Raw genomic sequence first — 26,587 nt, forward strand, 5'->3', positions numbered from 1 at the left:
TATTGTTACTGAATTTTAAATCATTCTGCTAGTTTTATTCACCCAATTTAGCTCTGGGTTTATGTATATTTATCGTAGGTTTCAACAACGGGGGAATCACAGCAAAACTGATTACCCACTCAATTACACTCTCCACCTCTGAGTTAAAACTCTTATACCGCTTTCTTGCTTTAAAGTACTACGGGGAAGATTAATTCCATAAAACAAAAAAACAAATCAACATGGAATCTGAAGCTGCATAAAACATCAACAAAGCAAGCAACAAACGGACAAATGGAAAGCTACTATACGTTACGTGTGCACGAGGAATGACACATTACTTTTAATCAGCAGTTAATATGAATTCATGCTTTTTATACTTCATTAATTATTCATGAGAATCTTGCTAGTTATAGCGGGTTTCTAATGCTGAATAACCATTATGCCTGGCTCTTCAAATTCTCAATCGAGAGGTTATTTAGCTCGTATGTTATCAGTAAATTCAAATGGTGCTGTTTTAAATGGAAACGCTGGGAGTCGGTCAAATTTAAAACGTATGAATGAAGAATTAAGATCTCACATACTTAAACTTAAGACTGATTTGGATTCTGAAAAGGCAAAATCAAAACAAACCCACAGAGAAAAAGTTGCTGAGATTAAAAGAGTCAAAGACGAATATGAAAGAGAGAATCATAAAAATTTAGATATAGCTACTTTTAAAATGAATACAATAAAAGAAAATGAAATTAAAAGACTAAGAGAAAGTTTAACAAGGGATAAAGATTCAGAAATTAAGCAAATAATAAAATATAAAGATGAAGAAATTAAAACTTTACAGAAGACAATGCTGGAGGAAAAGGAGCAAGCTTTACGAAAAGCTGAGGAAAAGTTTTTTTATGAGCAAAGCTCAAGGAATAAATCCTTTAGTGATGAACAAGAAAGAAAGTTAAAAAAAGAAATTGCTGAATTAAAGAAAATTAAAAATGAAGCAGATGAAAACCTTAGAGAACAGATCCTTATTGTTGCAGAAAAAAATGAGCTTATAAAAAAGTTAAAGAGCGGGCATGACAGGGAACTACAACGTGTTTTACGAGAGGCTCGTCGTGAAAATTCACGAAGTATTTCAGAGTTACAAACTTTAAAGAGATCTCTTAGTGAAAGAACATCTGAAATAAGCAAGCTTGAAGTGTATGCTTCAAAAGTAGCAGAGGAAAAAGAAGAACTTTTGTCTGAAAAAATAAGACTTGATAGGCTCAGTATATCTCGAGAAAGAAATTCAATGACCAGTTCACAAGATGGGGCCATGCCTTTGTCACCTGTAAGTAAATTCTTATTTTTTTCAAGTTTTACCTATTGAATCTGTTTTTTGGCTATACTGTAATATGCATATTCAATTACTTCTAAATTTCAAGCGAATGGAAAAGGAGATGGATTTACATGCAAAGAATGTGGAATTGCAAAGACAGCTAAATTCTGCAACAAGACTTATCAAGAGAATGGATAAAGAAAACAACAGTCAGGTATGTGCTGAACATTTTTAATGCTTTTTGGGTGCCAAGAATCTCATACTGGCATAAATGGTCTGTAAGTTATATACATGTTTAGGCAACATGAAATTTGATGCAAGCGAATGTCACCTGAGTTTTCATAAGGGGGCATGTCAGCAGTTTATGCTCTTTTGTAGTATACAACAAAGTAAAAGGTTCCAATCTAAAATTTTTGCATAATTTTTAGAATTAATTTTACTATCAGTATAAAACAAACTGGCTTACACTGCTGTTTGTAAGAATATTGTGGCAAAAAGTACAAACTACAAACTAGACATTGCTGCATTTTCGTATAAAATGGTAAAGTTTCATTGGTTTAAAATACTGGAACACTTAACTGATGATTTTAAATAAGAAAAAATGAATACCATGACTGATGTGATCAACAATGATTTTTTTCTTCTTTGATTTCTTGTTTTCTATGAGAAGTTAAAATGTTGTTATACCTATGTCGTAAAAAAGTTGTATAATACAATCTCTCTGTTGTCATGAAATTCATGCATAAAGGTTTTCACATTTTTATTTTTCATTTTGATGTTGTGTTAGCTTCATAGAAATTGTTGATTTATTCTGTTGTCGTACACAAAAAGCAACTTAGGATTTTCGTCAGATTTCTTGTTGCCTTTTTTTATCCAATAACATAGAACAGAAGTTTCTTAATAATTGCGTAATTTTACTCATCTATAATTTGTGATATATATATGTAAGAAGTGAAAAGGAAGAAAGTTCTTTAAAATATTTTTTTTCAAAGTGTGTAGCAAAACGTTTTTTAAGTTTTCTTTTCTGGTAATTTTATTTCTTTTGTTTCGAAAGCATGTCTATCCTCATTTTCACAATAAATAATTTTTTTGTGATGCTTGTGCTTATACCTGATGGAAACTTCTCAAATCAAGCTTAGTTGCTTTTAAATAAGTTGCTTTTGTATTTTATAGTTTTTGATTTAAAACAGTGTCTATGTAAGGGTTACTCAACAAAATGTTTTATTATTGTACCAGGTCTCAGGTTTTGTTCATTGCCCTGTGACTGGGAAAAACTTTTAGTCAAGTTCAAAATTATGCTAGTAAAAATACACAACTATGAAACATTGACAATGGTGAAAACCCAAATCTTTGTATTCTGTTTTGTTGGGCATAAGAATAAGTTTTTAAGTAAATCATTTTAAGTTGCTAAGTGAGATCCAAGATCCATTTTTTATAATAATTTTCTGAGGAAATAATTTTGCTAACAAAAAATGCCAACTTATCATTTGCTGTGCAAAATCACGCTATTAAAAAGTTCATTTTGTTTTTTTCTCTTTGTTATCTTCTGTTATAGAACAAAAATAATTTTTGAGGGAAATATATTAAGCAGCTAAATGACGCTTTTTAATCCATTTATTATTAAAAAAATAATTTTATGCAACTATAAAAAATTTGACAATGGTGAAATACCAAATTCTATAATTTCCACTGGGAAAATCATTCAGCCTGTCAATCATGGTGGAAAGTCATGTTATAATATAGTTTATACACATTTTTTAAATATAGATAAGTAAAAATTTGAAATCAGACTGAGATAAGCTTACACAAAAAATATAATCGAGCTAAGAGTATGCTTACGTTGTCCTTTTTGTAGAGACAAAATAAAAACTTTAAATGAGCTTAATGTATAATATGAAATGGCCCTGTTTTTGATTTACAGTGAAGGCAGAATCTTTAAAATCGCCTAAGGAGATAGGGAGATAGGGAGATAGATAGATGGATAGATAGAGACAGCGCAGCTATGCTGGACGCCCGAAACTTATCCAGGCTAAAGATTTTTTTCTGAGAACGAGGCTAAAATGAGTTTTAAGCCAATAAGAATCATAACAGTGCAACAGATTGTTTTATTATACAATGAACAATACTTTATTTTAAAGATTATATGCTATCGAAAGTTAAAGCTCGTGCAGTGTAGCATAATGAAGATGTCTTCTAATGTGCCATCTTTGATGTTACGTCATTTCTTTCTGTACAATTTTTTAAGGATGTAGACTAAAGCTATATTCAGTAGAACTAATTAATTATTCATGAATTTTATTTTTTATTTATTGAGTTGTATTTTAACATTACAGGTTAGTTAAGGCCAGGATACACTTTCTACAATATACTTATAATTTGTTAAAATAATCCTTATAATTTAATTTAATTTCATAACATCGTTGCCACAACAACGCTAGCAGATAATAGATCTATTGCCACAAACAAAAGCCATTCGAAACCACATCACCAACAATATCATTAAAATCAAACTTGTTTGATTTTATTCAAATATTATAGCCATGCAGCAAATTATGAGGTTACACATGTCAGGTGTTGAAATTATAAGAAATCATAACCCTATTTTAAACATATTTTAAGAAATTATATTGATATTATAAGTGATATTTCAGTGATATTATACAAGTGTATCAGGCCCTTTACAATAATAATTGAGTTTAATTTTTGCCCACATTCAATTCTGCTCAGATTATAAAAGTGTAATAATTTACTGTAAATAAGTCTGTGATGTTGCAATAACGCTTTTTAGTTTATAGCCAGTTAGTTAAAATTTTCAAACCAACACTATCCTTATAAGAAAGGGTTGATTTATGTGACTAAAATTGCTTGTCAGAAGCAAATAATGTATATAATGAAATAGCTCTGACCTGGCTTTATTAAAATAAGTTAATCATAATAAGAAATTATTTGCTTATAACTGGATGAAAAATAAGAATATGAAGCTGGAATTTTGAACGTTATGGTATTGTCAACAATACTTTTAAAACATTTTTTACACAACATGTTAAATCTGACATTCATTTCTTTATTGCAGTCATAATTTCCTACCAGTAGATGTCTAATAATGACGGCAGTCATGAAATCTGTTACATAAGCCTGAGAAGACACTATGATGAATTTAATTTAACTGCAAATTTCTCAGTGTTTGGAAATCATTTGTTAAATCATATCAGACTTCTTTAAACTTTATTTTGGTGTGTTTCCATAATTTGTGAAAGAGGAGCAATGATGATTCAACAATAACTCATTACCTTTGCTATCTAGACTTTAAGTGCTACAGCTCATTCATCTGAACTGAGTTCATCATCTGCATCAGACAAAAGAGTTCGAGAATTGAAAAGACGGAATGCTGAATTGGTGGCAATTGCAAAGAAACTAGAAGATAAGTCGAAACAAATTCAAAAAGAATTGCATGAAATTGTAAGAATTTGTACTTTATAAAAACAATTTCTTATCATTATTAAGGCTATCCTGGGTTAATTAACATAATTAACGCAGGATAGCCCCCTCAGTTCCTGGTACTGCCACGAATGAAGGTCTTGCACAAGGGGTGCCCTAGTGCATCTAAAACACCCATTTGATGCTGCGCTTTTAATATGCCAACACAACATCTTACAACTAGACTGCTGCCTAAAATTAACTAAATGCTAAACAGATAAAATTCAGTCAATTAAAGTTTCTGGCATGATTTAACCTTTGGTGCTGGAGGGAAATGCCCTTGACAATGCTATTATAGTCGGATAAGTTGATTTTTTTTGAAGTTGTAGTATGGTTTAATGCATTGTGTTAATAGATAAGTAGCTGAAATTTTAGTGTGTGTTTTTTGTACTTAATTTTGCTTGTGACTTTGCTTTTGGACCAAATTTAAACCCTTCTTTCCAACCATATTCTCAATAAAGAAGACATATACACCAAACTGTTAACAAAACATATATCAAGTGCACAAGAATGCAACGTTTTTATACACCGAAAGGGATCTCAGCATGTCTGAACTAGAATATGATTCTGTTCGGAAACAGCTTTGCTGCAAAGCTTAGGAGTAGCAAGGTCTTCCTATTTCTATTCTGTGTCACATACATTTATTGTCTTTGTCTATTCACCCCAAAGATGCTAATTTAACCTATAACCTATTTCTAGGGCAAATTTCTAATTTGGTTATTTAGCATTCTAGATTTTCCTTCTTTTTGCATATCATGTCTCAAGCACTGCTATACTTTTGAGCATATAATATGTAATACAAACAATAATTGATACTTAATATAAATTTGTACTTTAGCTTTGCAACAATAACATGTTTGTGTAAATAAAATAATTTGATGCAGTATTTAGGAATTAACTTTCTAAATAAATATGTTTAGATTTCGGATTATGATGTTAACTATTATATTTTATACTCTGTTTACATATAATTGTTTTTCAAATCCTTTTTTATAGAAAAGTCAAAAAGTTTCACGTTCAAAAGCAACTGAAAGTGTTAGCTCTTTAAAGAAGTCGTTTGCAATACAACGGGCAAAGGATTTAGCTGATCATGCACGTACAGTTCTTTTAAAAGATAAAGAACTGGAAGAGTTACGACAAAGAAAGGAAAACCATGAAGAGGTATACATTTCAGTTGGTTTGTACACAAATTCCTATTGTCTTCTGTATTGCACACAATATTTGTTATAATAAAGGGGGAACAAAGTATCTGATTTCTTATTAATATTTTCAGCAAATTATGTTTAAAGAAATTGAGAAAGCACTACAGCTTGCAGCTAAAGAACGTTTACGGCTTGAACACCAACTTTCCACATCAACTCCAGTTGTAAGTTTACATATTTTCTTGTCATTGTTATTTTTTGTATAAGACATAATGTCATGTTAATTCTTATTTATTCTAAAATTCAGAAGTGAGAGAAGTGAGTGTGTGTAAATTATTTTATTTATTTATTTATTTAGAGTACAGAAGAGGCGACGCAACTTAAATCAGAACTAGATGTTACTAATGAGATGCTTAAAGAAATGTCAGAAAAATATTCTGATCTACAGCAAACTCATTCTGCTTGTGCTGAGCAACAGGAGTATATTGACGAAAAACTAGAAGAGGTAGACATGCTAACAAACCAATTGAAAGTGAAAGAAGAAGAATGTGTTGCATTGGTGAGTTTTGAAAACATTTTAATATTGTAAATATTATCATGTCATGACCAAGCAAGTTTCTAATATGCTAAATTTAAGCAGCTGCACCAATAGGTAATGATTGAAATCATTTTTTGGCTATCTGTTAGTTGGGGAGATAATTAGAAAAATGAAATTAATAAAAATTAGCCAATTAGATTATACTAATTAAGTCAGTTAACTTGTGGTTCTAGGTGGAAACAATGGATTGATTAACATCAATTGGTAATCTATTGTTTCCACCTGGTGCTAATAACGTAGCAATCACCTTTGCGTTCTGACTCCACATCTGACTAAGTGAAACTTTTAATTCTGCGTATAACTTGCAGTCTAAAAATGTCAATATTTACCCAGTTACGAATGAGAACAACAAAATTGATTAAAGTGTTAAGAAACGAGTGAGCAATTAAAATATACAAGTGTAATATTTATGGATAAGGATGTTTAAAAACAATGTAAAAACATAACGGTTTTTTTTTCTAAGGCAGCCCTATAATTTCTAAAATCTGAATCTAAATACTAATTTTTACCAAACTTTTAAATAACATGGATTTCAACGTCCATATTTCCAAGGTTCAACTTTCTCCCATTTAATTTTATAATTAAAGATGCAACACTTTCTTTAGAGAACCCTGCTGGATTGTTAATGTTTTATTTTGTTTTAAATGTTTTAGTCAAAAAATTTAATGAACAAAGACAAAGAAATGCTGCATCTAAGAAAAGAAATGAAGGAAAAGGAATTAACATGTTGTGAATTGGTTAGTTTATTTCTTTTCATTTCTTTTTGATATTTGTTTGTATTACAATGTGGGATGGGAATTTATCTAGCGCTGCTGATTTTTTCCTACTATTTAAAACTATTCGAAACTGAATCGAAAAGACAAGAAACGGTAATAATTGAAATTACCTTATAAAGGTTGAATGATTTCCACATTTTAACCATGTATTTTATGTACTTATTATTCCGTTGATCATCCTTGTGTCCTCTTTTTCAAGTTTATTCATTTTGTAAGCCGTATTTCAGCTTATCTTAAATTGGATCAACAGTTCTCTCTGTGATTAATTTTGCAAAATGTTTCTCAGATTTCCTCTATGCCTTTCCGTTTCTTTCAATGACTTTCGGAATTACCTTGCGTAAGTGTGAAATATACTTTCGGCATTTTTCTGGCGTCACAGCCGACCATATTTCCGAAATTGCATTTACCAATTCTTCTTTCGTGTGCGGTTTATAATCATTTCGAATTTTTTCCTTCATTTCATGCCAAAAGTTTTCTATAGGGTTCATGTCTGGTGATTCAGGCGGGGTTTTCCACCAGTTTATTTGATTTTCCTGCATCACTTGCGACGCTTTCAAACTGGTGTGTTTGGGGTCGTTATCTTGCATAAACCTATGCCCATCTGGAAATACATCGGAAATAAACGGTTTCAACGTATTTTTTAAAATTTATTCAGAGTAGAACTCTTTGTCCATTATGCCGTGAAAAATTAAAATTGGAGATGCGCCACAAACATTAAAACATTAAACTGTTTTTTTTTATAAAAAAAATCCCTCACGTTATTTTGTTGCTTCGATCTTTAAACATCCCAACAAAAACAAAAAGATAACAAGCTTAGTGACGTCCTGTTTCTACGGCGATATTTTAAAATTATACAGATTGTTGTCTGAGTTATAAAGCAATGTTTGTTGAAAAATATTCAGAAAGCAAAGTCTGCATGTGGCAATTGATCACCATAACTATAATTAGATATCATTCTGACTCTGTGTTTGCGAAAGAACATGCTGGAAGTGATTTCACATAACGAAAGTAGCGAAAGCATTTAAAGAAGAGACACAAAAGTTGAACTTAAAAATTTATTTTTTAATTATAAACTAAATTAAAAAAAAATTAAATGGTGAATTAAAATTAATGTCTTATGTTTTTCTTTAATATAACTCGCGAGTAACATGATATATTTTTTTAAAGATTTACTCGCGGGTAGTTTAATTATTGCGTACTCGCGTTATTAAAAAGATTACTCTCGTTTATTTTACTCGCACTCGCATTGTACTCTCACTCTGAACTATTTTACTCGCATTTATTTGCACTCGTACTCTCAAAGATGTGTAGCTTTACTCGCGATCGGCACTGTAATTAGCTAGGTCTTTCATGTTTCCTTAAATTTTCTACAACAGCATCTAGAAAACAACCCCAAGAATCTTTTGGAAAGAGATGAAAAGCAACTTTATTTTGATGAGATACCTTGTGGTTAATTTAGGAAGAAGTAATGACATAACCAAATGCACACTTTTATACCACAACTAAATTTAATTTGCATGAAAGAATCAGCTTGAAGATTATTAACTATTTATGAAACAAGATTTTCATATTCTGGATCTTATGACTTATATGAATTAAAGTAATTTACTATGTGATTTGCCATCTACAACTAATTATAAATCCCCCCAAATTGTTATCAAAAAATCTTCTGTCTTGATTTGTTTAGATTAAGGGAAGCGATGTCTTGAAATCTAATGTGAAAACACTTGAAGAGAATATTTCAGAATTAAAGAAGCAACTAAGGACAATAGAGCAAGTGAGACTTTTATGATGAGAATATATAATATCTATATTATAATACCTGTATACGTCTGTCCGTCCGTCCGTCTGTCACGCACAATGGTAGCTTAGCTGCGCAGGTAGCGAGACGCACGCAATGCAGTATAAAAAGGACGGGCGAACCCGTGGATTTTTCCACGGGCTAACGACTAGTTGTTATAAATTAGGATCAAGACTTTTTAGCAGAAAGCTATTTATAAGTTCAAAGCCTAAGTAAACATTTATAAGCATAGTACGATTAATATCAATCGATTTTTGTCAATGTTTTACGCCTTGCAATTGACCCTATTAAAAGCCATTTATTTCTTTATTTTCAACTTTTTTTTCCCTTCAAACATTTTGTTTTATCAATGTGTTAATTTTTATTGTGTTTTTATTGTGTTTTTATGTTCATAGACAACTTCCCAATGTTTATTTTAACTGCTATAAAGCTGCAAACAGTTTAAAAAAACTTTCGTTTTTTGTTGTTGCTTGTGTGTTCTGTTGCCTTAATGTGAATACAATGTGCATGTACCAGTGGACATTGATTTGTTACTTTTTCGTTTTTGTATTTAAATATTGTGCACCTTAATGTCGTAGATGCGCTCTTTAATTCACGGAAGTAGAATTTTGTTTTCGGTTTTTTTGTTATTTATTTTTTCAGTAGCACTTTCTATGTGAAGCACTTTTCTTTCCAAGCAGTCTAGCTTTCTAAACTTTAAGTTTTAAAATGGTATTGTTTCTTGCTAGTTGCGACGAGAATATAAAAAACTGGAGATGGATTTGGATAATGCAAATAATAATTGTGAACGAATGCTGGAGAAAATTCGAGAGTTAGAATATGAGATCAAACACTTGAAAGAGGTACTGTTAATTAGCTGCATTTTTTATTGTATTTGTAAAATACAAGTGGATACTACATCATAATAGTGTACAGTGAATAAAAAACTTGAAGTACAAATGCAACGAAAGGGGTGTCGTAACTGAATATTTGAAATCGAAAGCTGTTTACTGATTACTTAGGAATCACACTGTGTTTAGCTATACATTCTGTTAGGTACTTGTTTAAGTGTTAGCTTTGTGAAAAGGGTGTATAAAGAAGGTATTAAATTAGGGAGGTATGAATCTGAAGAAGACGCTTTGAAAGAAGAAATGAAATAACTATGTCATGTGTTGCACAAGGTACCGGTATAGAAAATTGCATCAGGAAATCATTGTCTTATCTTTATTGGCTGTAAAAAAATTTGCATTGGTTTGTCAACTCAAATTCATTTAACGCTATGCCCAATAATTACAAGATTAGTATTCTATTATAAAAATTGAATGCACTGAATAACTTTTCCAAACAGAATATTGTAGATAAAAATAATATAAAGATTCTGTTCTGAAGCTTTGGTTGTTATAAGATGCCTGTTATGTATTTTGTTTTTAGCAAGTAGACAGCCAACTGCAAGAAATCGATTCTTTGGAAACATCAAAAGCAAATTTAAATAGGACGTTGAAAGCAAAATCTAAACAAGTGGAGGAACTAACGAAAGTAATCTTTTTCTTCATTTGGTAGCTTCTTTTATGGTTTTCATTTACAGGTCAGAGACTTCAAAAAATATATAGCAGACACTCTGACTTAAATTTTTGTAGGTAATCTCCTGATTAGGTTTTTTTTATGCTTGAATAACCGTTGAATGGCAATCTGTTTCTGCAGTATAAAAATATTCATGATGTTAAAGTCAAAAAGGGTCTTCCTTATCTTCAATTAAATTTTAAAACTTTTAGCTTGAAGAAGAACTGAAATTATCTCATAACATGCAAATAAACTCAATGGAAAGCAAATTGCAAAGTTACGAAGAGGAGATTAGGAACCTTAAGAATTCAGAAGTAAAGATTTTAAAAGATCGGAAGGAGAAAATAATTGAGATGGTACAGTCTGGTAGCACGAAACAACAGAATGTCCGAAGTATAGCTGTTCAGACAGATGAAAAGAGTGGAGGTTTGTGACGAAATATTTTCAGTCAAAGAATTTAATTTATCTACATTGACATAGTAAACATTCTTGGTTTTAAAATGGTTCCCCAATATTTTGGCTTAATGTTCTGAAACCCTAACACGACATGATTCTTCTATGATATGTCAGGTCGGATATTCTTGTGTTTTAGATTCAATTGTAGAAAAAAATGTCCGCATACTTTCTTCAATGGACAATGAGCGAGCTTCATTAGATAATGTTTTTGTGGAGGAGACCAAATCACCTGCTTTAAAAAGAACTTCAACATCATCTTATGGAAGTGAACTTGATCCTGCAGGTCTGTCTATTGACAGTTTCTATAAATGTTTGTGTTTTTCTCTGTTTGTGTATTATAACTAGTGATACAAGTTGGATAAACTTAAGAAATGTTGTAATTTCATTTGGTCAGCCTGCCACCATCATGAATTACTAATAAGCAGTTTTCCCAATCCCCTTCCCTGACGGAATGAAACTTTAAAGATTATCGAATTTGGATTTTATAATAAAAAGTAAAAAAGTCCCAAATAAGTAAGTGGGAGTTACTGAATAGGCAATATTGAAATGCCCAAATTTCGCTAGATAATGGCACATTTGGAATGCAAAAAGGGCAAAAAGGACCCACAATTTGACTAACAACTCGAGTCAACTCAGAATCTCTCCATCCATTAAGCAGTAGACTATTTGATTTTGAAAGTTATTAGACGGCTAAACCACTTTTTATTTTAACATTTTTCGGTTTTAATAGTTTCTGAGGATTTTTAAATTCCTATAAGAAATCTTATACCTTTTGAATTCAGTAGTTTTTAACGATAAAAGATTGTTTTTAAGGTAAAAAGTATTAACATATTCTGTACTATTTCCCCAAGTTGCCCAATTTCGTGATTCTCGTACCCATTGCTCCCTGAGTATTTGGACTCATTTAAAGTAAATGACGAATATACAAGGTGCTGCAATGTATTTTACAATGTCCTTTTACATTCCCTCGTGTATGATTTGTCGGTCTGCGTTTTTGTTCAATAAAAAATAGTAGATTATAGCTCTAATTTAAACTATAACAAATGTACCAATTATCAAGTTATCTAAAATTTAACAAAAAGAAATATGTTTGAAATATATTTCTCGCTTAGAATACTCCATAAAATCAGAAGACATTGGTGCAAGAATCGAGCAATTGGCAGTTTCCATCAGTGAAGCAGGTAGCTAGTCTGTATTTTTTAAGGTGAAGGTAAACACGATCATAATTTGGATTTCTAAATGTATAAGCTATTTTTAATTCGTTTTTTATTTCAAAAATATGTAAACATAAGAACATAACCAGCTTAAGCAAAAAACAAAATTTTTATGATTTTTTTAACTTGAAAACATTAAAAAAACAATTTTGCAAAAAAATTTTTTTCACTTTACAAAATTTTTTTGGTCTAAAATTGGTCCTTAAAAAAGTTTAAATTGCTCCAATTAGTGTTTGCTGTTATCATAATATGCGTCCATTTTTTTTTGACTTGTAACTATTTGACTTTCCTTGTCTCCAAAAACTGATTAAAAAGTCGATTTTGAATGCTGTTTGAGAATTTTTTGTATGGTCACGAATCGAAAATTGCTTTCCATAAACATTGAGAAAAAACACTGGCAATTGAAGTTTCAATGCCGAATTTTACTTTACCTTGTTTGCCAAATAACACTAGGTTATTGGCGCCTATGTCCGTCTATTTTTAACTTCACAAGACCCTTGAGACGTTTTTAATTAAAGAATTAAAGCCTAAAAATGGTCTTAAAACGTTGTACAAAATGACAAAATTAGCAATTACTATTAACACGACATCCTTGCTTTTGCAGCCAATCTTTTCAGTTACAAAGCTAACTGAACAGTCTTATTGTCTTGTAATAGTTTTGTGATAAAGACAGTCTTATCTTAAGACATTAATCCTCAGCTGACACTCCCCACTTCCAATGTCGTGCTAAGAAGAACAAGAGCTTATGAAGGCATTAAATCAGACACCTTTCATATTTATACGCTCGTGTTTACTCTTTTTTTACTGTAACATCATTTTATAGTAAGCTTTACCATTCTTCAGAATCCTTATTGGAAATGAAAGAATCCCCTGAAAACTTGGAACCAAATTCTATTGCATTTGAGACCGACATCGAGGATGACGATGATGATGTTGAGGTTGTTGAGGATCATGATGATGATGACGATAAGGAGGAGGACCATGACGCTGATAATGTGGACGATGTGGTTGTTGTTAATGCTGACATTGATAATGTCCACCTTGACAATGGAAGTAAGGACAACGGTAACCAAACTTTTGTAGAAGTAAACGACGAAAAAGAACCACCCAAGCAAGGGACTATTGACGAAATTAATCGAATGGTTGAAAAGTAAGTAAATTATCTTTGAGCATTGTTAGATCTAGTGTAGATTTCAACATTTTCTACGTAAGAAAGTGACAACTGATGGTTATTTGCTGATAAATGGACATGGTGGTTTTTATCCCACTGTAAATGCTCTATTAAGACAAGCCTAGGGAAGCAATATTTTAGAGGTGAGTGTAGAGTTTTTGAAAGGAGGAAGGGGGTAGGAGGATGGTTAATAAATTGGCAACTTATAAATGTATCATTCAAAAAGATTTTAATCTCAGAGAACACTAACTATTTCACATATGTCTGGAGGAAAATTCAATAGAAACGTTTATATATATTTGTGGATGAAATTGTTGTAAATGGTTGTCAGCCAGTAGCTAAGACAGTAACTTGTTGTTGTTGTTGTTGTTGTGTTTTTTTGTAAGTACATTCAAATCACGTTAACCTACATGGGGATGGGTTTACAAGAGATTTTTGTAGATAGGGATTACTTAAGAGAATTCTTTTGAGGGTGGGGTTTTATTAAAAAAGAGACTTATTGTATTTAAGGTTGGAAAAGAATTTCACACTGAAGAGTAGAACTTATGTAGGTAACTTATGTATCTATTTTTCTTTTTACAGTCTTAAAGAATCTGGCACTAATCCAGTGAAATTGTTTGTGTCTCGTTACACGTATGACCCTGCACTCTACTCCCCTAATGAAGACCACGAGGTGGAACTACCGTTAGAACTGGGAATGTACTTGTATGTTTATGGAGACATGGATGAGGTATTTTAAATATTTTTGCTTTGACGTTTTGCATGTTTGCAAAAAAAGAAAATTACTAACTCGGTAATAAATTTATTGACATGGCAAATTTCCGTTCTTCCTCGCTTAGACATTATTTTGTTGATGAAGCATTTGTACGAAATGATGATAAACAGTAAAAAAAGTGCATTTTTATTTTTTTTCATATTTTAGGACGGCTTCTATCTAGCTGAACTTCAATCTGGTCGACGCGGTTTAGTTCCATCAAATCTAATCGAGAGAGTCAACGGTAATGTTATTCCAATTCTATTCCAATTTGTTTTTCGCTTTGCCCTCTTAACGGGGATCTTTATGAAGCTTTTTGGAGGGCGAATTCGCCAACGAAATGTATTTGAGCATGCGCAGTTTTGTATGTTTTGATTTAGCTTAGAAAAATTTGCATTGCGGTAAAGTTTAGCCATAAAATATTTCGCTGTGAACTTTAAACCAATTAGAACGCAACCTCCAGTGTTTACCCTTAAAAAACTCATTACTGGAAAGAATTCAAAATAACTGCCTTGTTATTAATATCCCAAAAAGTGCTTACATTCAGTATTTTAAATTTCCCGTATGTTTTTTATTTCTCGTGGAAATCAGAAAAATACTTTGCAGCTAATACGTCGTTGAATTCGACATCCACAATTTCCTCGTCAAAACCCCCCTAAGAGTTCTTTTGATTATAATCCTTCCATAAATTTAACATCCAAATAATGAGTTATAAATTTACCCCATCGTTACATGGTAAATTTTTGACCTGACGATGATTTGGTTTGGCTTTATAAAAATGGAGGCTACTGCTTTTCTAAATTTGCATTCTAATTCTGTTGCAGATATTTTCTGTCAAATCTTGACGGGAACGTATATTCATGTAAATATTCCCTTTATTTAGTAAGTGATGCTAATGTATTTTAATACTGACTTTTCTGTATTATTTTTTTTTAGATAATAACATTACTAATTCAGGTACTTCGTCTTATCTGTAACTACCAAAGTTTTTTCTGTACTAATATTGATTTTCTATCCATTAACCAGTCTTATTTATTATTTTTATCTATCTTAATTTGTTTTATTGCAAATGTGAAAAAGAAGACTTGCAAAAAGTAGTTTTTAGAAAAGTATTTGTAATTATATATTTCGATATAAAATATTTGTTATTTTTTTTCAGCTGATCATTCAAACGAAAGCGACACTGATCTTTCTGAAGGTGTGTTTCCTGTTATTTTTGTTATCGTATTTATATATGTAATTATTTATTTATTTGTCTCAATAGACTGGAGACCATTCCCGTAGGATAAGACGTAGTAGGTAGGAGTGGTCACAGAAACAATTCAAGTTTCTAAAAAGTATAATAATTACAATCTTCAGATACTCACAAATGATTGATGTTACCATAATAAAATGCTTAAATATTAAAACTACTATTATAAAGAAAAAATAAACATAGTATAAAGCCACATATATCCCAATATTTACTGTGTATCCCACCCTCAGACTAGGTACCCCCCAGATTAAGTTTTCCCTAGATTAAGTATTCACCCAGTTATGGTATCCTCCGTTAAGTTTTAGGGCACATCCGCCCATTTGCACGCCAATTTTATATTTCAACTACCTTTGCAAATTTAATATGGAATAATTTTGGTCCCAATTAGGCGTTTAAGTACGTTCTTTCTGTTAGACATCATTTGCGTGTAGGCAAAGTGATCCCTACTAAAAAGAAAGCTTTAAGCGCAAGATGTTTAACGGAGATGAAAAGCTATAAATGTAAAGATATACCTTCATATTTTCAATTTATTTTTATATCTATTTTGAATAAAAAAGAGGGCGGATGTAAGTTCCCAAAAGTAAAGTTTTCGATAAAAGAGATGGACGCGTGATTTTCCATGTGGGTTTAACGTATAAAAATTTGACTTGCCATTTTAATAACCACCCCTCTTCATCCATTTTTTTTTATTTCATTTAACTAATGGAACTTTTTTATTTCTGCCATCTTGGAAAAAAATATTGATAACTGTCATAACAATTGAGGTTGCGCTCTTTGTGTCTACACTAGTATAGGTTGCTAAAGCTTAACATTTAGCGCAAAATTATTTAAATAATTCGCATAACCCCCGTGATTTTAAACTATAAAAGCATATTTTTTAACTGAGTTTTAATGCATTTGTTGACTACAGGAAAACAACGTGTTCCCATGACACACAAAGATGATACTGTTCAACAAGACGTTCCGATAGCTGGTAAATATAAAACATAAATATAAATATAAAATAATATTTAATAATTATAATTTAACTTTTAATTAAAAAACTAGCTAAAATTGCTGAAACATAAATATTAGAAAAATTCAACGTGTAGCACCAAGCTTTACATCTTAACTCCACAACTGTCATTTTTATGACTTTTATTTATTTATTTATTTTACTTGGTAATCTTTCAGCTGAATATCTGCTTAGTACAAACGCTTTGAAAACCAAATATCCGACAACCGAACAAAACAACCACGTGACTCAAGAAGGAACCTTTTTACTCGAATCGGAAGAGGAGGACGAGGATAGTGACGACATCGACGAAGGTAAGCTTTTACCTAATGTTATTTTCATCCCTATATCTTGTGTTTTTGGTGTGTTCAGTGTTTTTTATTATAAGTAGCTACAGAAGTTACTACAAGATATGCTCAGATTGCTCCCTCGACAAGAACAGCTAGGGAAAGAGTTAGAAATAAGGTTTTTTAATATTTAAGGTATTCGTAAACTTCAGACAAAATTCTGCATTAAAGACAAATTTAATAATGATGTGGCAGACGCTGAGAATCGCTTTCTTTTAACTTCATAATATAAACTTAAAAGTTTGTACCAGATGTCGATTAGTGCAGTAAATACTCTCCATCAGTCCGTCTTTGTGCGCGTATGATTGAGGTTACCTGTACTTTTTTATAAGAAACCAAAATAGTGCAGCTATGTAGTTTCCTTCGCTTTCCCTTTGTTTTTGAAGAAAACTTTTGCTTTAAATTACTTATTAGCTACGAAACCATTCCGAAACCTATGCTACTAGGTCCTTTGCTTAGTTTCTTTTGGAACACGTCTACGGTTTCTTATACAAGAAAGTTTGTAATACGTCATGCCACTCCAACACACTCTAAATACTCGATTAGTACCGTGAGGCTTATTTGGCAGAAATAATTTGGAGGGTTGAGAGAACCGAATCTAATCGAGTATACGGTTCTATAAATTATTAATTATAAATAAATAAATTATAAAAAAAAGGTTGAGTTAAAATGAAAAACTACAGAATTACACAATTTCTAATTCTTTGTTTGTTTTCGATTAGTTTGTGTATCGTCGCCACGCAACCTTTCCATCGAACGCCAATTAAATAGCAGTATTGTGATCACGTGGAAGGAACCTCTTGATCTGTATCACGTCAAAGGGTATGCCATCTACGTGAACGATCAGCTCAAACAAACAGTGTTAGGTTCAGCTCGAAGAAAAGCTTTGGTGTCTGACTTACAGTCTGACGAGGTGAGTGCTGTGCAGCTCACTAATAGTGCCTGTGTTGGTGTATGTTGTGTCTGCAAACCGTATTTATTTCAAATCGATTCTTTCAGATTTATCATATTTCCGTTCGCACTGTCAGGATTGACGGCACCGAATCAAATGGGAATCTAGCTGTTTTGACGGTGGGAAAAGGTCAGTTTAATTCCTGCTGTTTCTAATTAAAAATAAGGCGTAGATTAATTGCATTGTGATACGGTCTTATGAATTGTCCGCCATTATTGTAAGGTTGCGGCGCATGCGCAATTTTAACCTGATTTGGTTATTTATTTTTATGTCATAGTACTTGTGACAGGATTATATTGTCGTCGTAGCGCGTATTGTGTGAGTAAACAGATAGTCTGACGACCTTGTAAAATTGGAGAATGAAGAATACACAAGAAAATCATTTCTTGTGTATCATTTCACAAAAAAGTCTTTCTAAAATTTAGAATTTCAATTCCGTACGTTAGCTATGGCCGACGCATTCGCATTAGCTTTGCATATCTGGATGTGTTTTTATTTTCCCAAGTTTTTGTGCCATGTAATATGCGTAAAATGGAACATTAATAAGATCTGTAAATATATTTCTAATCTAACGATATCAGCCATATTAAATGATATTGCTTCTTCTGTCAGGCTCAACACACGCACCTTACGATTTATCAGTTACCAACTTAACAACGGTTTCCGCTAACCTCACTTGGAAACCGTCCAACAGCTCGTACCACCATGTTATTTTTATCAATGACACCGAAGTGACGTCAACTGGACCTGGGTTTTATAAGTTCGTGTTGAGAGAATTGCAACCGGCAACGAATTACTCCGTGACTGTGGAAGCGAGGACGTTTCTACATAAAAAATCGCCGTTAGAATGGACAGCAACGCAGCAATTTACGACTCTTGATGGTATAAGGCCCGAAGCTCCTCTTGATGTCAGAGGCGAGTTAGAAAATGGTCTGTTAAATATTACTTGGATTCCAGTTACTATAAATAAACATGGTACGTCAAACGGCTCTGTGGTGACTGGTTATAAAGTCTACATTGAAAACCTCGATTTGATTTTTGTTGACATTGCAACGGTAGATAGCGCCCAGATCTCGTTTGATAAACTCGAAAAGTTATTTGCCGTACATAAAGATGAGTATACCATTTTTGTTCGTACCCAATCCACATCAGGCGAATCAGAGAATTCGAATTTGTTTGTTTTGAACGTCGGGGAAGACGTAATGCACAGCAATAAAACTTTTACCGCCCAATTCATCGAAATTGACGATGCGCGATTATCATTGGTCGATAATGACGTAACTGAAGATGTTATTACGGCTGAAAGTCAAAGCGATGTGTTTGAAAGTGCAGATGGCGACGAATGGTTTGAGAAAAATGATAAAAGTTTTCATGAGGACGATACCGAAGAAATTGAAAAGGTAATATTTTTAAACTAGCTAGTCGTCAACCCGTGGAAAAACCCACGGGTCGCCTGTCGCATTTCGTGTTTCCGTGACAGACAAACAAACAGGCTGCGGCTATTATTATAGAGATTTGTTGTTTTTAAAAGTGATCAAAAGGCTGAGCTTAAATTAGAATATTAAAGTACTAGATCCAGCATCGGCGTTGAAATTCCAGGTTAAGCCACAAGTAAAAGTGTTATCCAGCGTGGTGTTTTGGTATAATATATTTAGGTAATATATTTTGGTATAATATATTCAAAAAATAAGGCAGGGAGAGCCACTTTACCTGCAGGACAACATAAAATAATTCGAATGCTTATCACAGTTAATGGCTCTGCATTGCTGACACAAATTATTAAACTCGCCTGCAGAATAGATAGGAGGTAAAACTACAGTTATAACTAGTCTGTTAGATAAAAACAGACGATAGATTGGCCAGGTAAGGCTTAGCTCAACTTAACTAAATCTAGGTGACTTGGTCATTTATCTAAAAGTCTGCTCCTAATTGGTTCTTTATTTTAGCGGGAACTCGCCCCTGCAACAGCGGCATCCCAACGGGTTTTTTATCCCTGCGCTAAGGAACTAGTATTTCGTGCGCAGTTAAAACGATAACAAACAGACAGACAACGGCTATTTATATAGAGATTCAATTTATGTATTTTTATTCTTTTTTTTTATTAATTTTTTTTCAGTTAAGAGTCTTTTAAGGAAGCTTTGGCCGAATAGAAAATAAAGATAAAACAGGCCTCCTCTAGAAAAGTTGAAAACTTATTAAACTTTAAAGTTTAATTTGTTTGTAGCAATTTGTTTTCTTTCATGTAAGTAATAACCCATTGCTTGTGTGTCTGTTTAGCCTACCGCTGTGGAAGAAATGGAGAAACCTTCCCATTACAATCCAGAAAATACAACTCATTTCGCGCCTTCGCGAACTACCGATGGGATTGTCGTTAACGCCGACGAAGAACGAATTATAGTATCTGACGACGATTTGTCGGTGATTGACGAAGAATGTGAAATCGAGCTCGTAAGTGACGGCAAATTGGATGACGAAGAGCACTCCTATGCATATGGTTTCAAGAAAGACGATCTTGTTGACGGAAGCAACATGGTATTTGACTTTAAACAAGACTCTTTCGCAGATGGTAAAATCGTAATTGAAAGCCTTCCCGTGGAAACTAAAAAAGTTTCCACGATGGAACGTATTTTTACGCATGACACTGAGAAACCAGAATTGGCCAATACTTCAGGTATTCAAACAGATAGCGCAGATACGGTAGCTGAAAGAACAGACACTTTAGGAACAGGTGGTGATACCTTACTTGACGTTTCCTCGGAAAATAAATTTTTATTAACCGAAGAGTCGGATAAAATCACCAAATATAATGAAATATCACCTAATGTTACTAAAAACACATTTCACAAAAAATCAACAGGTGAACTAGACACTAGTTTGAATTCAGCAACCAATGACGTCACATCCAGCTCGATAAGTCGAGAATATGTTTCAGAATACGTGAAAGACGTTATAAAATCTTCTTACGATTTACTTAACGAAAGCTATACAAACGATCAGTCCGCAGAAATCTTGAATACTGGTGACGGAGCTGTGCACGGTCAGAGTGGGTCTCGATCGCCGTTATATCCCGATAATAGGGTTTCCTTTAACAAAAACAAGATGTCATTCCATGATAACGAGATGCTATTTAACGATAGCGGGGTATCTTTTCATGATAACAAGACGTCTTTGAACGATAACGATGCGCTATTTCACGACAACGAGGCGTTATTACACGACAACGAAGTATTATTTCCCGACAATGAAGTATCATTTCCCGACAACAAAGTATCATTTCCCGATAACGACGCGTCATTTTCTATATCTTCAGAGGGCGTAGCTAACTATGATCTATCAATGAAGAATAGAAATGATTGGTTGGGCAAGAATACGGAAGATGGAAGTAACTTACCGATCCCTACCCTAAAAAAAATCCAATTGAAGAATAATAGCTTTGGCAAAGAAGAAGAGTACACCGACTATAGAGATCTGGACGACATTCAAAATATCGACACTAACCTACATTCTGACGATTTCGGTAGTAATGCTAACTTGGTGTCTACAAGTCCTGACGAACCCAGCGAAACAGATGATCTAACTCCGACCAATGACTCTTTGTCACAATTCACTGATTCTATTAATGATCTTATCGAGTTGGAACAATCGCGTAACAACATGAAAACGCAGCCGTCTAAAGAAACCGATACTGAATCTACTTTTAACAAAATAAACCTTGTTTCATCTATAAAAGATTCTTCCTCAGAGGTGAACGACAAGTTAGCTTCTGTGCCACAAACTTACAGTATAAACAGTAGTGACGTAATAATATCCACGCCAAAGACTTACAGTGTGAACGACAAACTTGGTGAGGCTGTAGATGAAAATCATAATAAAACGTTCAGCTTGAACTCGTATGTTGTGTTACCGTCTTCGGTGAATATAAATTCAGCTGAGTTAATCGGTATGTTAGAAAAGGATGCGCATCGAGACATTTTGGACGAATACCCTGAACTACCGCTCGATACGTTTCCGCCCGATAACCAAGAAGAGAAACTTATTCAGCCAATAGAAGAGCGACTAGCTTATAACAAGGCAATTGAGAACGAACTTGTAACGGAAAAACAAACTTTAAGACTTGACGAAAAATCAGAAAAGCAAATGTTCGATGAGCCGTTAAATTTTAATGATAAAAAATTGTCACTAGGATTTCAAAACGATGATGTAGATCGCGATGATGGTAGTGTGAATCCGATAATACCGGATAATCTTTTACTTACAAATCAAACTAAACAAGACTATTCCGAAGAGCCGCCAAAACTGGATAATGTTTCAACAGCTGACTCGCTCTCCGCTTTAGTGTCTTCAAGTACAGACGTTGACGCTGATTCCATTGAAGGCAGTGTACCTTTATCGAATTTCCAACTGTCGAGTGTTAAATCATCACGTGATACTGAACCAACCAATGATCCTTCAAGCATCGTTTTCTCTGAGAGTGATGGCGAAGTGAACGCACTTTTAAATATGGATATGCCTGAAATAAAGAAGATTGAGCCCGAGTACACAGAAAATATGCCAGTTGGATATAGCAGTAAGGTTACAGATGTGTCACCCGAGACCGGTAACGTGGCCAAACAAATCGTTACCAAAGTAGAAGTTCAGGCGGAAGTTACCAACGCAGATCTTGCTCAAGACAATGACATCAAGCCTTCTGAGGATGGTCAATTTTTCACACCGGAAGAAGCCAGTCTACCCATCTCGTCATCTGCTAAGCGCTCGCTAAAATTTGAAGATATTGATATTACAAAGACAGCGAAGGAACCAGCGGACGCTAGCGAAACTCAAAATAGTGAATCTTTAAAGATAACAAAACCATTGAACAATATATACAGCTTCGGTGATATTGAATTCACTGAAAGCGAGAAATCCGACACGGAGATAGACGTTAGTAGGATAGAGCCGGATCATACCGATGACGACGACGAATTCGACGTGACGCCTATACATGGATTAGACGACACGACGGAATCGAACGTTGTTATTGATGAAATGGGATCAGTGCAGAAGTTTAGTACAGAAGTGCAAAATGAGCATGACTTCAGTGAATTAGCTGGAAATGCCCTTATGCCCCAATCTAGTGTGGCGGAAATTGGACTAAAAGACACTTCGATAACGGACGATGACGATAAAGATGTACCGGATGTTTTGTCGCAACCGGACCAGAAAGACCGGATTAGAATTTTTGTCGCGTTATACCCATATAATCCCTTGACTATGTCTCCAAATGTTGAGTACGCAGAAGAAGAGCTAGCTTTCGAAGAGGGCGCTTTAATTAAAGTTTACGGCGAGGTCGACGAAGACGGTTTTTTCTTTGGTGAATTAGATGGGGTGACAGGGATGGTGCCGAGTAATATGGTAGCTGAGGTAGCCCTGGAGGATGTCGATCGCGCTCTCGATAAGAAGAAAGAAGAAAGCGAAACGTCTTCAGATGTAAATAACAAGACAGATAGTTTTGATGTGAGCTTTATGGTAGAGAAGAAACAAAGAAACCCTGCAGCTGCACATTTGACCAACTCCGAACCTTCGTTACATACAGATAATGATAATGTCTCATTGCAAGGTAGTAGCGAAAATGGAAAAGATAGCTCACGTAAAGCGTCGTGGAAAACCAGTTCAACTCAACAGTTAGCAGCTCCAAAATATGATCCGTTTATGGCGAAGTCTCACAGTATGTCCGATGTGAGGGATGCACGAAAAAATGAAAGAATAGACCCTTATAAATTACAACCTCTAAGGATGATTGCGCTGTTCGATTATGATCCAACTATCAGTTCTCCTAACGTCGATGCTGAGGTAAGCATAACTAAAGCTGTTTTTTTTTTCTATATTTTGTCGTTCTCTTCCAACGATTTCTTGCTGTTCTCACCAGGTGTGTTTCAACCTGAAAAAAAATATGTTTATCTGGTAAGCCCGGTTTCCATTATGACGTTTCTGCCTGCAGTTCGCAACGTGTAGTGTTTAGGTATGCGCGTTGGAATTTTTTTCTAGCTGCGATGCCTGTTTTTTGACTGGTTTAGAAGTTAAAACCAGACAACTTTCTATCGTTTGCAGATGAATAAATTGAGATAAATGGAAATTGAGCATACTATGCGCTGAGGGTGTGGTTATACATGCTCCAATGAAAAGCAGACTTTAATTTCAAAAGTAATGTAAATGCTGCTAATGGGAGCCTCTGTCGTTTATTAGAGGATTTGTTAAGAGTTTTTTTTAAGTATATTAGTTAAATGTAATTATTATTCATAGATCGAACTAGCCTTCCAAGCGAAAGAAATTATTCACGTGTATGGTGATATCGATGAGGATGGTTTCTATATGGTAAGTTCTTTCATGTGTTTCTACGACATATGTAAGGTGGTTTCTATATGCTGGTTTATTTGTGATGCAGCTATGAACGAGATAACGTATTTTTTGAGTACACGTCCGGTGTATATAAATTTTTTTTAGAAAGACCTGTGTTGGAAATACTTTTTAGGACGTCCCTTTTAATAATACAGTTATCAACATATCCTATACCTTTTGAGCTTAAACTTATCGTCCGTATTTTTTTCGGACCCTATTTTTAAGAGCCAGTATTTTTCTTGCCGAGTATTTTTGTTGGCCCTAATTTTTGTCACTGTCTTAATTTCGTCGGTTATGCTAGCAACGTTTGAGCCAATTCAGTATTCAAACATGGAATTTTTTAATTCTGAGTTGTCTCTTTTTCATCACGCAGGGCAAAATAAACGGACGTAAGGGATTAGTACCTTCCAATTTCATTCGGTTAGCAACAGAACAAGATGAGCAGGTACGTGTAAATTTATTACCTACATTAAAGCGGTTGAAACTAAATACGTAACTAATTAAAAACTAATTAAAAAATAAAAAAAGAAAACGAAAAAAGGACTGCGCTCTTTATCTTTAAAAAGTGCGAAGGTGCTCTTCAAGGGCTGGGTGTTCTTCCGAAATACTTGAGCAATACTAGTAATGCTCGTTCACGCGAACTGCATTTAAAATCTCACTTACGTCATATCAAGCCACGAGTAAGGAATTGGGTTTCGTAAGGATTTTTACTCTTTTTCGAAAAATATTTTGGCTCACAAACTTTTTGATTTCGATAATCAACAGAGTCAGAAATTGTATTGCAGTAATATTCTGTCCACGGTCGAATTTAAACCCCGAACCGAATAGGGTTAAATTAAAGCACGCCTTTAAATGTCCTATTTTTCACGCTGATTCAGCATATTTTTTTCCGTTTTGTTTTTAGCAAATGGTAGCCAGTGGTGGATCGAGTCCTTCAGCACAGAAGAAACCGAAAAAGAGAAATTCTTTATTTCGAAAAAGCAAAAAAATATTGTCCAAACTAACTCGGAAATAAAAGTGAAAAGTCCACCTCTTTATGCAGGAAAATTTATTACTATTAAAACTATAAACTATTAAAACTATTAAGGCCGAGGCAGCAATTTTCATAATGTGAAGAAATATCCCTTAAATGAATTTATTTTTAGACATTCCGGGAGAATTTATAACTAAGCGAGAAATGTTTTTTTTTTAGCTTTGAGCTTAAGAACTTAACTCGTAAATTATTTGCTCATTCAAGTTTCCTGAGTATAATAGTAGTAGAATATGTTAAGTATACAAATTTAATAGAATCCATGGTCCTAAATATTGTCGCCTCTAATAATTTCCCAGCCCTTAGATTTGGCCATTTTTGTATTGTTTCTTTCAACATTTGTTGCATCTTTTTTAATCAGTTATCCGATTATAACGTTTTCGAGATTTAAACGAAATGTAAAAACAGCCCAACTGTACGGAGGCCTAATTTTTTTGTAGGTGCAACTTCTTGTGACCTTCAGTTTTGTAAGTTAGGCCGTGAAAGTGTCTTTGAAAGTGTTGTGCCTTTTGCTACCATTTTAGTCATGCATGTATTATTTATGCGTTATTGGCTATCATTTTCAGCATGCAATCAATTTTTTGTAGTATATATTGTATATCTTCGAGTTATTTATTTGTAGTCAGTAAAAATGCTTTTTTAGAAATTTTTTTGAGTGATAAAATGTTTTTGTATAAAAAAAAATGAAATGTAAATATTCATGTTACAGAATTTAATATATATATATTTGTGTTCAAATGATAATACATTTTTATCAATTTTTATTCAGTTTTATCTTCTTTGTTTCCATATTGATTCCAGACCCCGTGGCTTTTCAAAATCTGTTACAATCTGAAGGACAGCAACTAATAAGCAGAAAATCAGAAAAATCAAATAACGGATAATGTTGACTCACGATAATGCTGAAGTGAAGAACTGAGAAAACATCACGAAAGTTATTTCCCTGTACTCATTTTAGTCCTGATTTCCCATAATTTTACTGCTGGTTGGCAGGTGATAGGCATAAGAGAACCCTGGATGTTTATTTTAATATTCATGGTTGCTTGATTGTAGCAGGGTTTAGACAGGATTGGAGAATTGAGCAATAACTTTTTTAAAACAGTGACGAAGAGAAGAAGGAACAGGAAAAGATTTAACAAGTGCCACCGATTGGATCGCACAAAAGCGTCGAGACTCATAAAATATATTAAAAAAAAAATGGAATTTTGTAACATCATTTTTTTTTACGATATTCTAACATTTCCTGAAAAACAAAAAACAAACAAACAAATACTTCTTGCAAGGTAGGAAATGTGGCAGAAGCAATTGGTGAGATCGTGCGAAATTGATACTTAGATTTTAAATCACAAATAAAATGTACTGTCAATTTTCAAAAAATATATACTCACAGTATAAGAAAAAATATAGTGAGTACAGTAGCG

General features: G+C 33.3%; 1 protein-coding gene across 2 annotated transcripts; it reads left to right on the forward strand.

Annotated features, from left to right (window-relative positions):
- The first annotated feature begins 218 nt into the window (after positions 1-218).
- LOC130624310 (uncharacterized) lies at positions 219-25,930 on the forward strand. 2 transcript variants are annotated; one of them, XM_057439890.1, is made up of 27 exons: positions 219-1,297; positions 1,392-1,499; positions 4,589-4,744; positions 5,759-5,923; positions 6,036-6,128; positions 6,263-6,463; positions 7,156-7,239; positions 8,966-9,055; positions 9,808-9,921; positions 10,490-10,594; positions 10,831-11,044; positions 11,211-11,357; positions 12,187-12,255; positions 13,132-13,438; positions 14,042-14,189; positions 14,382-14,457; positions 15,150-15,170; positions 15,373-15,411; positions 16,379-16,441; positions 16,642-16,776; positions 17,532-17,722; positions 17,809-17,890; positions 18,374-19,161; positions 20,039-23,590; positions 24,041-24,112; positions 24,510-24,581; positions 25,041-25,930. In XM_057439890.1, the coding sequence occupies exons 1-27, from the start codon at positions 422-424 to the stop codon at positions 25,149-25,151; spliced, it is 8,079 nt and encodes a 2,692-aa protein (XP_057295873.1). In that variant the 5' UTR covers positions 219-421; the 3' UTR covers positions 25,152-25,930. The 2 variants fall into 2 exon arrangements, with proteins under 2 accessions (XP_057295873.1, XP_057295874.1); XM_057439891.1 differs by lacking the exon at positions 16,379-16,441.
- Positions 25,931-26,587: the final 657 nt, after the last annotated feature.

The sequence above is a fragment of the Hydractinia symbiolongicarpus genome, chromosome 13, assembly GCF_029227915.1.
Source record: "Hydractinia symbiolongicarpus strain clone_291-10 chromosome 13, HSymV2.1, whole genome shotgun sequence".
In the NCBI taxonomy this organism is placed as follows: Eukaryota; Metazoa; Cnidaria; class Hydrozoa; order Anthoathecata; family Hydractiniidae; genus Hydractinia; species Hydractinia symbiolongicarpus.

Coding starts and splice junctions, on each gene's coding strand:
- LOC130624310 (XM_057439890.1), top strand. CDS start 422: ATGCCTGGCTCTTCAAATTCTCAATCGAGAGGTTATTTAGCTCGTATG. Junction 7,240..8,965: donor AATTAACATGTTGTGAATTG/GTTAGTTTATTT, acceptor TGATTTGTTTAG/ATTAAGGGAAGCGATGTCTT. Junction 24,582..25,040: donor CAACAGAACAAGATGAGCAG/GTACGTGTAAAT, acceptor TTTTGTTTTTAG/CAAATGGTAGCCAGTGGTGG.